Source organism: Doryrhamphus excisus, chromosome 20 (genome assembly GCF_030265055.1).
Source record: "Doryrhamphus excisus isolate RoL2022-K1 chromosome 20, RoL_Dexc_1.0, whole genome shotgun sequence".
NCBI classification, from domain to species: domain Eukaryota; kingdom Metazoa; phylum Chordata; class Actinopteri; order Syngnathiformes; family Syngnathidae; genus Doryrhamphus; species Doryrhamphus excisus.
In genome coordinates, this window is record NC_080485.1 from 12307806 (window position 1) to 12322765 (window position 14960).

Genomic DNA, 14960 nt, shown 5'->3' on the forward strand with positions numbered 1-14960 from the left:
GGAATTCGTCCACGGTATCCTCCCTTCACTTGGTCTAAAACAGCCACATGTGTGAATGCAACAGACATACAGAGTGACTACCATATAAACTCTCCCACTGTGCAACACCACCCCTCGCTACAAACATCACACTCACCTACTTCCATGACAGACCTCGCCAATCCCATTCGCCTGCTTTTTTTTTTTAAAACAACGCTTATTCTTTTTGCACACTTTTACTCCACAAAAAACGGCTAAAATCTATCAAATTAATTCTGCAGGCTGGTGAAGATGCTGCCAGAGAATCCATCCAGATGTGACATGTGATTTTGAGGCCGGTCCACATACTAAAGCAGTCTGGGCCAAAGTGATTTGATATCGCTAAGCTCTTTTACCATTGGTGTAGCCTCTAATCCTGTTACTCTGGCTGTGCAGTGACAGTTAACGTGACCCCCCGCCCCCTAGTCAAGACGGGCAGGCACACACATATACATTATATAGCACGTTCTGTCAAAAAGCACTTTGTTTACACTTGGATGTAGATTGTGCAAACAAGACGCTGTCTGTTTGGATGCTAGTGACGGGTAAACTATGGCGCTTTGTGCGACTGTTGCAATCTGAACTGTTTCTGCATGTATGACCGTGGAACATCCTACCAGTGAGGTCATGCTTCTTGCCGGATATCTTGGTGTCCTGTTTGAAGGAGTTCTCGTCGTCTGCATCCCCGTACCCCCACCAAGCCGGCTGCCCGTACAGGGGGGTCCCACGGGGCAGAGATGCAACATCCCCTGGGAAGGAGAGGGCAAAGCATTTATTTTAATAGAAGAAGGCTGCATGGAAAATTGAAAAAGACGCTTGGGGCAAACTTTGGGTGCAGTTCTCTTCAAACTGGTGATTTTTTTAGTTTTTATATTTTGCTGATTTATTTTTCCCATCTTAGATTTGACCAGAAGCACTTTTAAGAATTGCTGTTGTCAACCACAGAGAGAGAGAGCAAAGTAGAAAAACAGCACTCCCAATGCATTTTCTCCTACATATTTGACATTTCTGGAAGCTTTTTCTCATCTCATCTCTGATATAGTCTTGGCCTGCTTGTTGTGTGCATGTTCACACTTGACCAAACAAACTGTATGGACTAGCAGAGGAAATGCATTAAGTTCACAATGCATTTGTACTTTAAATAGTGGAATGAATCCTTTTTTGTGTATTAGTTCCCATTTGTTTTGTTTGTGCATCACTGTCTATTTCCAGACCACTCGACAAACATGTTTGCAATAAATTTAAACAGTTAAATACATATAAACATTGAATTTTATTGTTCTTACTAGCCCTTTTAATCTATTTAATGGTCAGCAAAGACAAAAAATGAAAGAATACATTCAACATAAGGATGCTATTATTATTTTTTAAGCTTTGCTGCTTAAGTATCCCTCATCCCATGCTGTGGGGGCTCAATCACACCATAGCAGGATAATTATGGATGTTTTGTGTATACTAAGTAGGGGTCCTGCCTGTATACAGGACAACACATGCATGTCTAGTACAAGTTAATACCTGGGTGAGGTCTGCATCGTTGTAATAACCTAGCAGATTTACTACGGAACCACAAAATGGGCCCCCATTAAAAATGCAGATGGGTGGCTTTGTGTGTTTACTATACTGTATGTCCACAGTACTGTATAGAGTATGTGCGTGTCTATAGTTGGTACTATAGGTGCTGGTGCTGGCATATGGCATTGTATTATGATGGCACTCTTATTACTTAATCTTTAATAATAACACAAGCTCTATGTGGCCTTGTTTCAACATCTGGAGCTTAAGTAGGACCCCTGCTGGTCAGGGATGTGAATGATTAGGGAGGCTCTCTTGACACAAAAAAATAATCTTAAAGTACAGTAAGAGCCTTTATTTTTCTCTGTGACGTGTCCACCTATGCTGGCTCTGAATAAATATTGGTAAGAATTTTTTTTTTAATCAAATACTCTGCCCCCAATGGGCTGTTGTAAAATGTGAAAGTGTCTGAATTTTTTTTTTTAGATTTTGTATCATTTCTCATCTTTAAATGTATATACTTTGTGTCTCTTTTGCTTCTCACCTCCAATCTTCTCCTCTGCTTTGTGAATGTCTCCAGATTTGAGCGTGTGCTCCTTAGAGGGAGAGATCCCATCTGCTGTTGTCTGGCCGGACCTGGGGGCGCCCCCACTGGGCGAAGACTTCTGCGTCTTTGATGGGGTCTTAATTGGAGACTTGCTCATGGTCGTCGTGCTCGTAGTTTCACCTTTGGATGGTTTCTTGCTCAGCTGGAGGCCGCTGGTGAACTTTTCATGCTAGAGGGAGACCAACAAAGGCGGATAAGGAGGATGAACACTGATACTCAAGAGGTAGGCATGGGTTGGGTGGGGGGGGGGGTGGAGTTTGCCGTCTCACCTTGAGAGCCTCCTCGGGCACAGTGAGCTCGCCCCTCTCCACCGTGAACCAGTTGGTATGTGAGATAGGCCGAGTTAAGGAAACACCAAGTAAACATGCACAGATTTAGTGCACCACATGAATCCCAGAGGAACACCGGCGTGACTGATAAGGTGTGTGAGGGTGTTTAGAAGACAGATTCAAGGATATCATATCCAAACCTCAGCTTGTCCTCTAGCTTGAGGGTGATGTACATCTGCTCTTGAATACGAACGTCGTTTACAAACGTCTGCAGAGAAAAACACAAGTTAACAGTTATTTATTGTAGTTGTATTATTTCCTATTATTTATTGTCTAATACTGCATAAAATTGAGCTCAAATGCCAGAATATTCTGTTACATCATGTCCACAGAGCATACAAATGTGTGTTCTACTTAAAATGAAAGAAAGACGGTAAGTACATTGCTCAACATATCTGACTCAGCAGCAGGAAACTCCCCTCAATCCAACTAAACAAGTCGATGGTCGATGACACAGCAGGAAGTGACTCTGACTCCTACTTCCTGTCGACAATCTGGGAGAGGATGTGCGCAACTTGCTGCATGTGCGTCTAATCTACAGGGGTGGGTGCTGTGAGTCAAGTGGTAATCACTGCGCATGAATAACACCACTTAGCAAAGTCAAGCCAGCAAGTAATCTTTATTGACACACGGAAATAATACAATACATAAACAACGTGTCGATTTACTGCACATGCTCCAATTAACACTTCTATGCAGTGGACGTCCCCAATGATTTACTGCAAATTACTTCCAGTGTGTCTAAATTGTGAAGGGTCAAAAAACATTGGCATTAACACTTGTGGCTGTAGGCAACCTGATTTTTTTATTATGTCCACAAGAAAACATGACAGCCACTTAAGCTACCTTGGAAATATTGGCTGTTCTACTCAGTTGTTGCTGCTGTGATGTGCAACAGACTTGTAAAGTTATGTTTTCCATCACACTTTCTCATGCAATCCAAATCATTATTCAAGTTTAAAAATATTTCATTGAGTGTTTAATGAAGCAGACTATGTACTATGGGAGGAAGCCGGCGCTCTGGGAAAGATGCTGGACTATCCAGCTACTACTACCGATAAGTCGACCAATAGCATAGCAGGTCCCTTGTGGCTTATATTTGTTAAACAGACTGTCCCCATCGGGAAGGATTTAAATAATTAGGTTAACATTAAAATTGACCCCAGCCCTGATTAACATCTCCATTGGCCCAAGGATTGATTAGGAGAAGACAATTCGAAAGTTCTATTGACTGGCAGAAACCTCTCTGGATCTATCGCCATCAATCAGCCTTTTTAAGCAGTATCAAGCAAATCTCTTGTATTCGCCCTTCACACCTTCCTCTGCATATTTCCGTTTACACACTCACCCCATTCAGACTGCCCAGGTCCTTGACTTTGTGTTCATCTGAGCCCGGCTCATAATTGATGACGGCGTGCTGCTTATCCACGCTGCGCGACTGCAAAGCACAAATCAACATGGAGCATTAACACACAGTTTATACAGCAGATGCATGCTTTTTGTTCATGATCTTCATCATCAGTTACTGCTTATGTGACGACAGTAGACTGAGGATGGCAGCTATTTCAGATATAAAGCATCTTAAGGCCAAAGAATGGTATTAGTATTCCGATGGGTATGTCAGGGTTAGATGGCGCCATGCAGGCACTAGTATGCCTTTCAGGTGCCAATGTCACTGAATGTTTAAACACAAATTTGAATTAGTTTTGCCTAAATATGTGAGGAATTCCCACAAACTGAGTTATTTGGTGTGAAACTCAAACTTACACACAAACATCTGGTCTACATGTGTACGTTTCGAGGTACAAATGTGTCGATAAGGGCTGAGAAGCAGAGGTAAGAAGGCCTTGAGAAGCACCTCAAACCAGCCAACCATAATACAGATTACCTTAGCGAGATTAGGCTGGATCAAACGGGATAGAAACGGATCGAGCAGCTTGTCTGACCTTACACTTTCAGAGCGCTGACTCGTGCTTGTCACACACGCGTACAGATGTTTGCTTTACTATGATAAATACCATACACACGCTACCTCACTGTGATGCACATAAAAACACTAAAATCACTGCTAGAGTATGTAGTAAAGTGTAGCGATGATTTAGTCCTCCATTTCCTGCCAAGTGATTAGCATTGGCTTGCTGGAGCGGTCACATGGACAACAGCCACACAACTTGCAAATGAGTTGAGCTAAAAAACACACACACACACACACACACAGAAATGAATACAACACATTAGGAAATACAGGAGATAGAGAAATTGAAGCTTAATTTTGACATTTGGTTGCATCATAAAAGCATGACATGATTGCATTCAGGTCGGCGGGGAAAAGATCAGCAGACTGAAACATGGGGGGGGGGCTATTTTTACCTCTGCCAAGGGGCTGTCTGTTGGGTACTAAGCAGGATTACACAAAAACTGCTCAACAAAATTTGCTATGAAACCTCCTAAGGGGTTGGACATGTGAGGAGGAAACTACCATAGTATTTTGATGGGGATAAAGCAACATTTTATTTTCACATGCTAATATTTTAATCATAGCGATATCTATAAAGTTATTTGGTCTGTACTCTGTATGATGCCATGCAAAGAGTTGTTTCGCTCACAATCAGACAGGCAGTGGAATGGTGGTGGTGGTGGTAAACATGGGGTATAATGTCATAGCACAGAGTGCTGCAGCCTTGATGCAAAACAGCACAGTCACTCAGATCAATCTAAGTCAAGTATCTGCCCCACTTTCTATTCATAGTACGCTGACCAGAGGTACCCCCCTGAGTAATCGTATCGCTGCAGAGTCGCTGTCTCAGCATGGACGCGGACACGCGTGGCAAAATGTTGTAATCGGCATGGGATTTTCATGGATTTAGACGGAATATATCAGATTGCAGCTGCATGTCAACCAAATTATTCATAACATCAATGAAGAAGATATAGAAAACTATCAATTATAACCACCTAAAACCCTATAATTTTGTAGTTTTTCTGTTTCTTCTGGAGTCTGGACAAATAATATTATTTGTATGTTTTTTTTCTTCTTCGGTCAATAAATAAAAAAGACAACACTTAGTAATTTAGAGAAGCAAGAAGGCTGTGTGTGCATTCTTTCCTCACCTGTAGCATGAGCTCGCAATCATCCCGCCCAACAAAGATCATCTCCCGGGGAAGTCGGTGACGAGTGCCCCCACTGCTCACCAGGAACCAGGAGGTCACACTCATGTCTGCACCGCTGCAGCTGCTTGTGTTGCACACCTATGGGTGGAATATATAGGTACAATTAGCTTGTAACAGGAAGCATTCAACTGATCACAACGATCACAAACTTTTTATTTGACAACGTCATGTGCTTTTAGACACACCGTAACAGTTTCTTTAGAATATTTGCGTGCATATGTTGGTTACTGTACAGCCATTACATGACAAAAACAGCATTGTGAATGCTAAGCCAAGTGCGCACCAGTTATATTAAAAGTCACATTTTTTGTCCACACCAAACCGCACCAAACCGCACCAAACCACGGCTGACCAGTAGATAGTAGATTTATAGTCCCGCAACATGACTCCAGGCTGAGCAACCAACACTCCAACCAGCCAGTAAGACACATCCCTCCCCTCCCTGATCACTGCCAGATGTCAGTGCAGGAAGTGATGTAGGAATGTTGGCTGGCCTTCCTAGCAGGGCAGTTATTTTCCCCTCCATAACTGCCCCCACCCTCGCTCCACTTCAGAATGAGCTGGAAAAGGAGGTCAAAGCAGAAGCAGCTACAACCAAATAAAAACACACTTATCTGACAAAATATCAAAAATTTCACGGCCTTTCATGCATAAAGAGTTTAAAGATGACGTACAAAACAAACATACCGTGGGGAATTGAACTCTCGTGACTGCGAGAGGGGGTGTAAATTGCAGCACATGAAAGGTCATTTTCATAATTACATTTTTCACTGAATCACAAGACGACGGTCAGACTTAAATGAGGCCTCCTTGAAATGCACCTTCACGATTTTTCAATACTTCTCTCAATTATTTAGCCTCATTTTAATCACAAGCAGCACCAAAACGACGGTAAGGAGTGCCAAGAAAGGCTTGTCAAAGAGGGAATTAAAGATTACTGAGGTAAGTCCTTGTACGTTTGACCTCCTAAGCACTCGGTATACCAACTCAATAATCCCTGGGGTGAAATTTTAAATCGACTGCACCCCTTGCACATCATTGACAACTTAACGCAGTTATATACAAAACTCAGATCTGCCTTTCCATATGAGGAAGTTGACGCTGCATCATCTTAGTCATATTCATCTTTTTTGGAACAACAAACTTTACTTAAACTTGTAGGGCAATGAAATGGATTTCGTGGACGCCAACTTTCAATGGACGCCATTTAGACACAGCAATGAAATTTCCAACGAAATGTCGTTGCCTGGCTCCTGTGTAATAATAAATAATAATAATTTGGAGAATAAATACATGACCTCAAATATGAACAACAATGTACGGCGTCAACAGTAAATTGCACAAATAATTTAATTTAAATAATTTTTAATATGTATATATATATAAACATGTGATGTCTAGAGAAGACATGTAATTGTAATCCAATATATTGGCATACAGTAGTGTTGTAATTAAGAATCGACCGATACATCGGCCGGCCGATAAATCGGGCCGATATTTGCGTTTTTGACTTGAATCAGTATCGGCCGATACGCGCACAGGTTCGCTGATATATTTTTCTGCGCATTTACAGACAGGCATCCGCTGGGCAGCTTTGTGTTGCCGGAGAACCCTGCAACACACGCAGTCGGATATGAATATTTACTCCTTTTAAAATTGATAATACTGTTTAAATGATTGTTTAAGAAAGCTGAATCCTACTGTTTTCACTGTTTACATTTCAATAAATATTTGAGACCTGTAATATTTGTTATGATTGTAATTTTTTTATATAAATCGAGGGAGCAAAAGCAGTATCGTCCACAAATATCGGCTAAGGGTAACGGAAAAAAATTGGTATCGGCCGGAAAAAAAACAATATCGGTTGATCCCTAGTTGTAATGTACTACAGTTATTTTCTGGGGTTAATATTTTCAATAAGCATCGCATGTGTGTGACCCAATTATTTATCAACTTGGATTGTTATATATACTCCATTAACAGCGAAGCTGCACAATAACAAGTTAATGAGCATGTGGTAGCAGAGGCAGGCTGGGAAGGAATCCCTCTAAGCTTGTGTGGTGTCATTAACACAAACCTCTTAGTAGCGACCACACAGGAAAAGCACTGCACAGCTGGGGCAGTGCACGGATGTACAAGTAGTGGCTCTGCTGGAGGCAACGCTATCTGCCATATGTGCTCTTATGTATATTAGAAATATTAACTCCCAGTGTAATCACTGCAAACTACAACCACAATAACAAATGCATTGGTAAATGACACTTATCTATTTTAAAATTTTGCATCATTATTAATAAAGTATGAGATACAATTGCATCTCATTTTTATTCAAAGAGTCCTGCTTGGACAAATAAAGACTAATAGTGATCTCATACTTTTGGCAGGAATTCCCCCAACCCCGAGACTCCGATGCTCAATCTTACTCCCATGCTCGTGCACAAAAACACACACACACACACACACACACACACGCCCAAACACCCGGAGGAGTGAAAGGGAGGGATTATTCATAGATGACTGTGAATTCTTTGTGTAGAGAAGTAGAAGAGGTCGGTCAGGAAGTAAGAAGAGCACTTCCTGCACTCATCTTTGAATCCTGAACTCGTGCTGTGCTTTTGTTTTGTCTTTGAATCTGAAATCAATGGCATAGCATGCGAGTTTGCAAGTCAACGCCTTCACAAATGGGGCAATGTTCAGTCACCAACGGATAGGGAGGTCTGGGTTGTGTTTTCTTGGATTTCAAACCGTGAGTATAGCATTAGCAAGCGCTCCACTTACCCATCTAGCCAATAACAAACACATATATGGGCACAGGAAATAATTTCATATACAGTACATACAAAATAAAGCAATAAGTCAATACGTTTCCACGGCTGATGCATCTCCTTGGATGATGCAACATCTGCTCTTTGGCTCAGCATCATGACTCAGGAGCACAGTTGGCCAAGACACACTAAATAAATTGTGGCAGACAGCGGGAGTAGGAGGAAGTAAAAGAAAGAAAAGCAAGATTCATACTCCCGTCACGCCGGCTGGCGTAAAAGTCATCACCGTAATCGTTAGAGCACAATAAAACCACTAGAGACTACTACAAATAAAGTTACAGCAATACTTTCACTTCAGACAACTAAGACTAGGGGTGCCCCGTTACAATTTCTTGACTTGCAGCTCGATACTGACATTGCAACTGTAAATGTCGGCCAATACTGATATCAACACAAATCATACATGTATTTACTACTTATTTTGTGGTGTGGAGTGTTGGAAAAAGCTCAAGTGATATTAATCAATACTCAGTTTACAGTTTACTTCTTTATGCATTTGGAGTATAGTTTTCATATACAAGAGTTGTATTAAATTGTGGCCTTTACAAAGATAATAAGGTTCTGTTTTTGTACTGTTTTTGTACAGCATCAGAGAGAAACTGCCTGAATATAAGACAGTAGAAAAAGTCTGAAAAAGACAGATCCAGAGATTTATACCTCCCCTCCCCAAGCAAGCTTTTCTTCTTGTCACTAACATATACAACAATGACCTGGGGAGATGCAGCTGAAACCGGGCGGGGGGTAGATAGAGTGGACGTTTGTGAGCAAGCAACAAATGAGGAGTTATCTTGCCAACTATAAGATACATTTAAGATAACTGACTCTTGAGCGGCTAAGAAATAGGATATCCCACCAGTTGTAAAGATCCACATTGTCTCTGATTGGAATATTTTTAATATGGTAATTAAACAATAAGTGGAAATATTGCAGTTAGCATTCACCTGATGTCTTTGTATTCTTATCACTTGATTTAGAAGTGTCAAATTATTAGAAATGGTGGTCACTATGACACAGTAAATCCACTGCAAACCAAGTAAATAAACAAATAGCTTCTCAGGACGATGTATTAGATCAGATAAAAAATCCCTAATATTGTGCCAACTAAAAAGTCCAGGTTCAACAATAAAAAATTCTCTTTGTTCGACTTTGTTGGATCTTGAACAAAAGGACAGAAATCACCTCCAGGCATTACGACCAAAACCAATTAAGACTGAAGTCTACAGATGCTTGTAGCCTTGAAAACGCTGACCTATCGGGTCAGTTACATCGAATTCACCATGAAAGACAAGACACAATGAAATCGGGCATTTGAGATGCTCCGAGAGCAGGAAAGACTCTGGACCCTTAGGGGGTCTTAACTGGATGCAGACCACTGAACAAAGCAGTAGATTAAAGACAAAACACGCAAACAATCTGTTGTTGGACAGACAGAGGGGGCTATTGTCATCCCCAGAGGCCTCTGAGACTATTGGAGTTCTATATGGACAAAAGGACAATGCAGTACTTCAAGTACATCAATGAAATCAATAGTTGATGATTAAATAAGCTATTGCATTGTCTGTTGTGATGTTATTAAAACTTTTCAGCACTCACACAAAGTGTATGTATGTTTTTCTGGCCTGTCAGTTGCACAACAGTTAAATTAATAATGCAGTAAACTAGAAAGGCCCTCGGGATCAGAATATATTACACTTGTCTGTGATTTATTACATTGACAATACCTTAACAGTTAAGATATGAGGATGACATTAATAATAAGCTCATAACAAGGCAATATATCACGTCAGTGTCAGTATACTACCTCTGGTGTGCATGGACAGTATGTGTGTGTGTGTGTGTGGTATGGATATGCATATGCAGCCTGGAAGGGGTGAGAGTGTACTATACAGCAAGAAAGACCATATGGTGCTGAAAGGCGGTCGCACACATCATATGAGCAGTTGGCGAAAGGAACAAACAAGCGTTGCAAACACACACCTTTATTTAGCCAGCACCCTTCTCTCATGCTTCATTGTTATTGTTATACACGCACCCACAAATAAACACACACTATGCTGCTGGCTGTTAGACACAAACGCACCACATGCTCAGTGACCCCCGTGGACCTTGTGACCCAAAGACCCACATATCCTGGAAACATAGCTTTCCAGACACTGATAAGCGTGTAGTATTATATAGCATTTGTCAAGCCGGTCTACGATGAGGGTCACTTGCAGTCACAAGACTGATGGGCTACAATGCCGGTTAATACATCACAGCTCCAGATAGAATGCAAAGGGACTCCATCACAACAATGTGACAACAGCAACAGATGACAGCAAAGTCCCCAAAAAAGGAATACTTTACTTAATCAGGATGTTAAAATCTGACATTACGTTACATCTCTGTTCAATCAACCAACAAGTCTCCTATAAGTCACCGTGTGTGGCCTACAAAAGCAAATAACGGCCAGGGTCTCTAATTAACACCTGGTGAAAAAACCTGGCATTAACAGCTGCGGCTGTAGGGAACCTGATGATGTATTTTTGGACACATTTAGCAGCTTTATATACCTCTGCATGTGCTTTAAATGGGACCTATTATGCTTTTTTTCCACTTTTCTGACCTACAAAATGTTGTTAGAATGTTATGTTATGAGTATTTCTAACACCAAGTTCTACTGATGTCAATACATAGGTTGCAGATTGCCTGCACTCAGTAAACGCGGACCTACATATCCAGAAGTCCTTGGGAGCGTTTGAGAGAGTAACCAATTACAGTGGAACGGGCGTACCTAGAGGAGGACCAGGGGTGGAGCGAATTAAACCGACGAGGAAGTCCATGGAAACACTGCAGGACAAGGTGCAGAATCTGGAAGAGCTGGAAAGCTTTTTGTGCGGGTTATTGTGTGGAGCTGCTCTATAGAAGTCCAATAATTAGTACAAAGCGCCAAAAAATGTTGACTGCTCATTTACAACACTGGTTGTATTGCTGCTTGGTTGTGAAATATACTTGTTAATAATTAACTATGCGGTCAAACAGAGCTACGTTCTCTGTTCCATTTTCTCATGCACGCCAAATTATTATGACAGTTTAAAGAAATTAAGTTACATACATTGACTTTTCCCATTTAAGAATGTCCTGGCTATAATAAAAGTATTTATGGTAGAATAGAACTACATCTCCTCCCCTGGAACTAGCAGCATATTTCATTATCTGACTTTGAATGAGTGATTTTTCTATATTATAGTATTAATGCTCATCTTTCAGCAACAGTGACTGAGACATGTGCCACGAGGCTTTTCCGAGCATGTGATCATTTCTCCAGAGAATTCCGAGCACATACTTGACGCTCTACTGGCGTGAAAACGGGGAACTCTCGCTTTTGCGCACTGGAGGGCTACGTCAACATTAGCATGACAAAACAATCATAGTGGAGCCTGGCGACGGACAAATATGAGATTAATATCTGTTGTGGAAAGAAGCACATAATAACAGAAAGCAAGGCGGGTGTGAGTTACACCCCAAAACAGATGTGGGGGTCGTTTGCTGGCTGTTTTATTTTTCTTGGGAGTTCAGTGCAGGAAAAATGTGTAGAGAAACACCCATGATATTCCACAACAAGGGGGGTTAGAATATTTTGCACTGTCAACTGTCCAATATTATCACTACTATATGAAAAGGCTGTCTGTAGCCACTTTTCTAGTTTCTACTATAATTATTAAAAGAGCCCAAACTTTTCCAGATAACACACCTAGTAGTGAGGTGGGTCTTTTTTTTCTATTCACCCACCAGTTTGCACTTTATCCTAACTAAAAGGGACGCACCTTAACATTTCTACTCAGGCAGATTGGAGCAATAACCTATAAAGCTGATATTTCACTAAGCTGACCTAAATCTAGCCTTAGATATGACGTGAGGTTTCAGCGCCAAAAAAGCATAACGTCATTACAAAAGAAGAAAACAGTCGTCACTTCCTAAACTTCCTCCCATACACAATGGCTGTGGGCAGGCCGCACAAAACACACAACAATGCCCTCAACTGTAGCTTGACACAGAAAAGGTTGTGTGCATATTGAATACATATTATTATGAGGTCGCCAAACATTTTATAACACAACAGTGCTCTATTGAACAGTCTGACTCAGACTAAATGCAGAGGATGCATCAACTGTCCTGTGCTGTGATGCTGACACAGTATATTTCAAATAAATAAATAAATGCAACCGCCCATTGGATGGATACTCCCAGCTCAGGCAAGCCCAGCCCACCACAGGCCACATTTGCAGAGAGGACAGGAAAATGGAAATAGAGAGGAAAAGCTGAAGTGGACTGGTATTATCTTAACATTCTATGGCTTCATACCCAAAAACGTCAGTGGTGTGCGACATAAAGAGGAACATGCATCAATAAACTACAAATATAAAAAAGCACTGCAAGTAATCAGAGAGAACTGTTTTTGTTTACATACTTTGCAATAATTGTAAAAACAGTAAGTAGAGAACGTAACACTTTTTCGGAACTCAATAGGTGGCCCGCAGGCCAAAAACAAAAAAAATAGTTGACTGCAGTTTTAGCAGTAGGTTCTCAAAACAGTAGTCTGCCTGTCATATTGAGGATTTTTGACTAGCGTTTTTGCAGGAGGTCCTTAAAAACAGCAGAGGGTTCCTGTCGTATATGGCATGGACTTCTCAAAATCAGCCAGCTGGTACTGCATAACGGATCTATGACCAGCATTTTTTGCAACAGCAGATCCTTAAAAACAGCAGAGCATTCCGGCCATATTGAGGATCTTTGACTTTTTGCAGCAAGTTCCTAAAAATAGCCGACTGTGTCAGTTATATAGAAAAACTTTGACTAGTGTTTTTGCAGTAGGTCTCTGAAAACAGCAGGAAACAGCATAACCTAGCAAACATTGTTTATGCTCTAATTTATGACTATTTTATGAATATATTATCAATTTGGTAAGGTGAAAATATGAAGGTACAGCAGACCTGACATTATATACCAAGTAAGAACAAGAATCAACAATTCATTTGAATTGTCCTGCTTTCATGCATGCACTTAATGCATGTAATACACTTATCTTGCTGTTAAGTGACAGCCAATATGAGCACAAAGAAAGCAGATGCATGCAAAAAAAACCTAAAAAACAAAGCCTCCACGTATGGACGAGGAGGAGGATCATCGAGAAGCTATCTATTATAAGAGACAATCTGAAGCAGCCTCTCTTCGACATTATAGTGAAAGAGCACCATTATGATGCTATCATGTGTCCATTGACACAAAGCCTAGCGGTGTGGGTGACCGACCTTCTCCTCCTTTGTGATGCATCCGAGCCTCCATGAAGCGCCAACATACAAGCAAATCACAGGCATATGTGTTAAAAACCGGCATTTGTATCATAGCCTTAAGAGACTGTGAAGAGACGCTTTGCAGGGTCTTCACGATGACAATAGAAACTGTGGGTCGCCATCAACCGCTGTGTTGTTTAAGCTAAGCTGTTTGTTGTTTTCACATTAAATGTCAACCTTCGTTTCAGGGTGGTTGGAAAACGTCTAAGATGATTTAAAATATTTGTTAAATGATGTGCTGACGCGAAACGGTTAAATCTATTGACAACCTGAGATGAGCATCAGCACTTTCGTTCCTTTTTTTTTTATTTTCCACTAACTTCACGTGGACTACTAACTCTGGCAAAATGACGTCTTTTTATTCGTCCATTCAATAAAAGTGACACGTTTTCAAGGTTCCACGTCGCTAATGATGTGCTGTGTGTGAGTGTGTGTGTGTGAGTGGAGCCCAGCCCTACCGTTGCTGCCGCAGTACCGTCTGGCTCCGGCCTCCACTCGCGCGGTTCCTCCTCGGCTGCTCAGTGCTTGCTTGCTTGGTACACCGGCAGCAGCCAGAGAGGGCGTCGTGGAGGTAGTCGTCACTTAGATGGAAAGCACACATTCTGGTTTGGCTTTCAAAATAAAAGCACTACTGCACAAAAACACAAAGGGTATGACCATAGTGTCAATCAGTGCTGCATTTTATTGTGTAAGCAAGTCATGACAATTTCCAGCATATAAGTTTTTGCTTGACACTGCTCTTGAATCAGCGCCTGCCTGCGTCTACACTTCCAGCAATGGATGCCTCCAACTCGACCGCTAGTTCCGTCAACCAGAACCAAGTGGGCGGGTTTCCTGGTCTCATTTGGACACGTCTAAAATCCCCTTGGTGCTGCTGTCTGCCCGGTCTTTGCAGTAACTCCAACAGGGTTGTCCCCACTTGTGTTTAGAGATGCAAACCAGCATACATGTATGATGCAAACATATAAATAACAAAGCACAGGCAGTTTTACAGCAACCCTCTCAAATAAACATTGACAAATCTGGATTCAATTACTCATATTTTCAAACTCCTCAACGGATGCTGACATTCATGTTTTCAGTCATTGCATTTGACATAAAAATATATTTAAAACGAATTTCCTATGTCCTAAATACAGTGTTATTTTATACAAGGCATAGTTCC

At 41.2% G+C, this 14960-nt stretch overlaps 1 protein-coding gene across 5 annotated transcripts in view; it reads right to left on the bottom strand.

Moving 5' to 3' along the window:
* Positions 1–14335, bottom strand: part of cep170aa (centrosomal protein 170Aa) — a 28071-nt gene extending 13736 nt beyond the window's left edge. For 3 of the 5 annotated variants that reach the window (XM_058058785.1, XM_058058784.1, XM_058058787.1), the window contains exons 1-7: positions 13754–13918; positions 5578–5715; positions 3815–3904; positions 2593–2674; positions 2407–2462; positions 2075–2306; positions 636–767 (exon numbers count right to left, since the gene is read on the bottom strand). In XM_058058785.1, coding sequence (XP_057914768.1) covers positions 636–767; positions 2075–2306; positions 2407–2462; positions 2593–2674; positions 3815–3904; positions 5578–5715; positions 13754–13819 — 796 coding nt within the window. In that variant the 5' untranslated portion in view covers positions 13820–13918. Of the gene's footprint in view, positions 1–635; positions 768–2074; positions 2307–2406; positions 2463–2592; positions 2675–3814; positions 3905–5577; positions 5716–13753; positions 13920–14253 lie in introns of those variants that run through there. The other 2 variants (XM_058058788.1, XM_058058786.1) reach the window with 2 other exon arrangements.
* Positions 14336–14960: the final 625 nt, after the last annotated feature.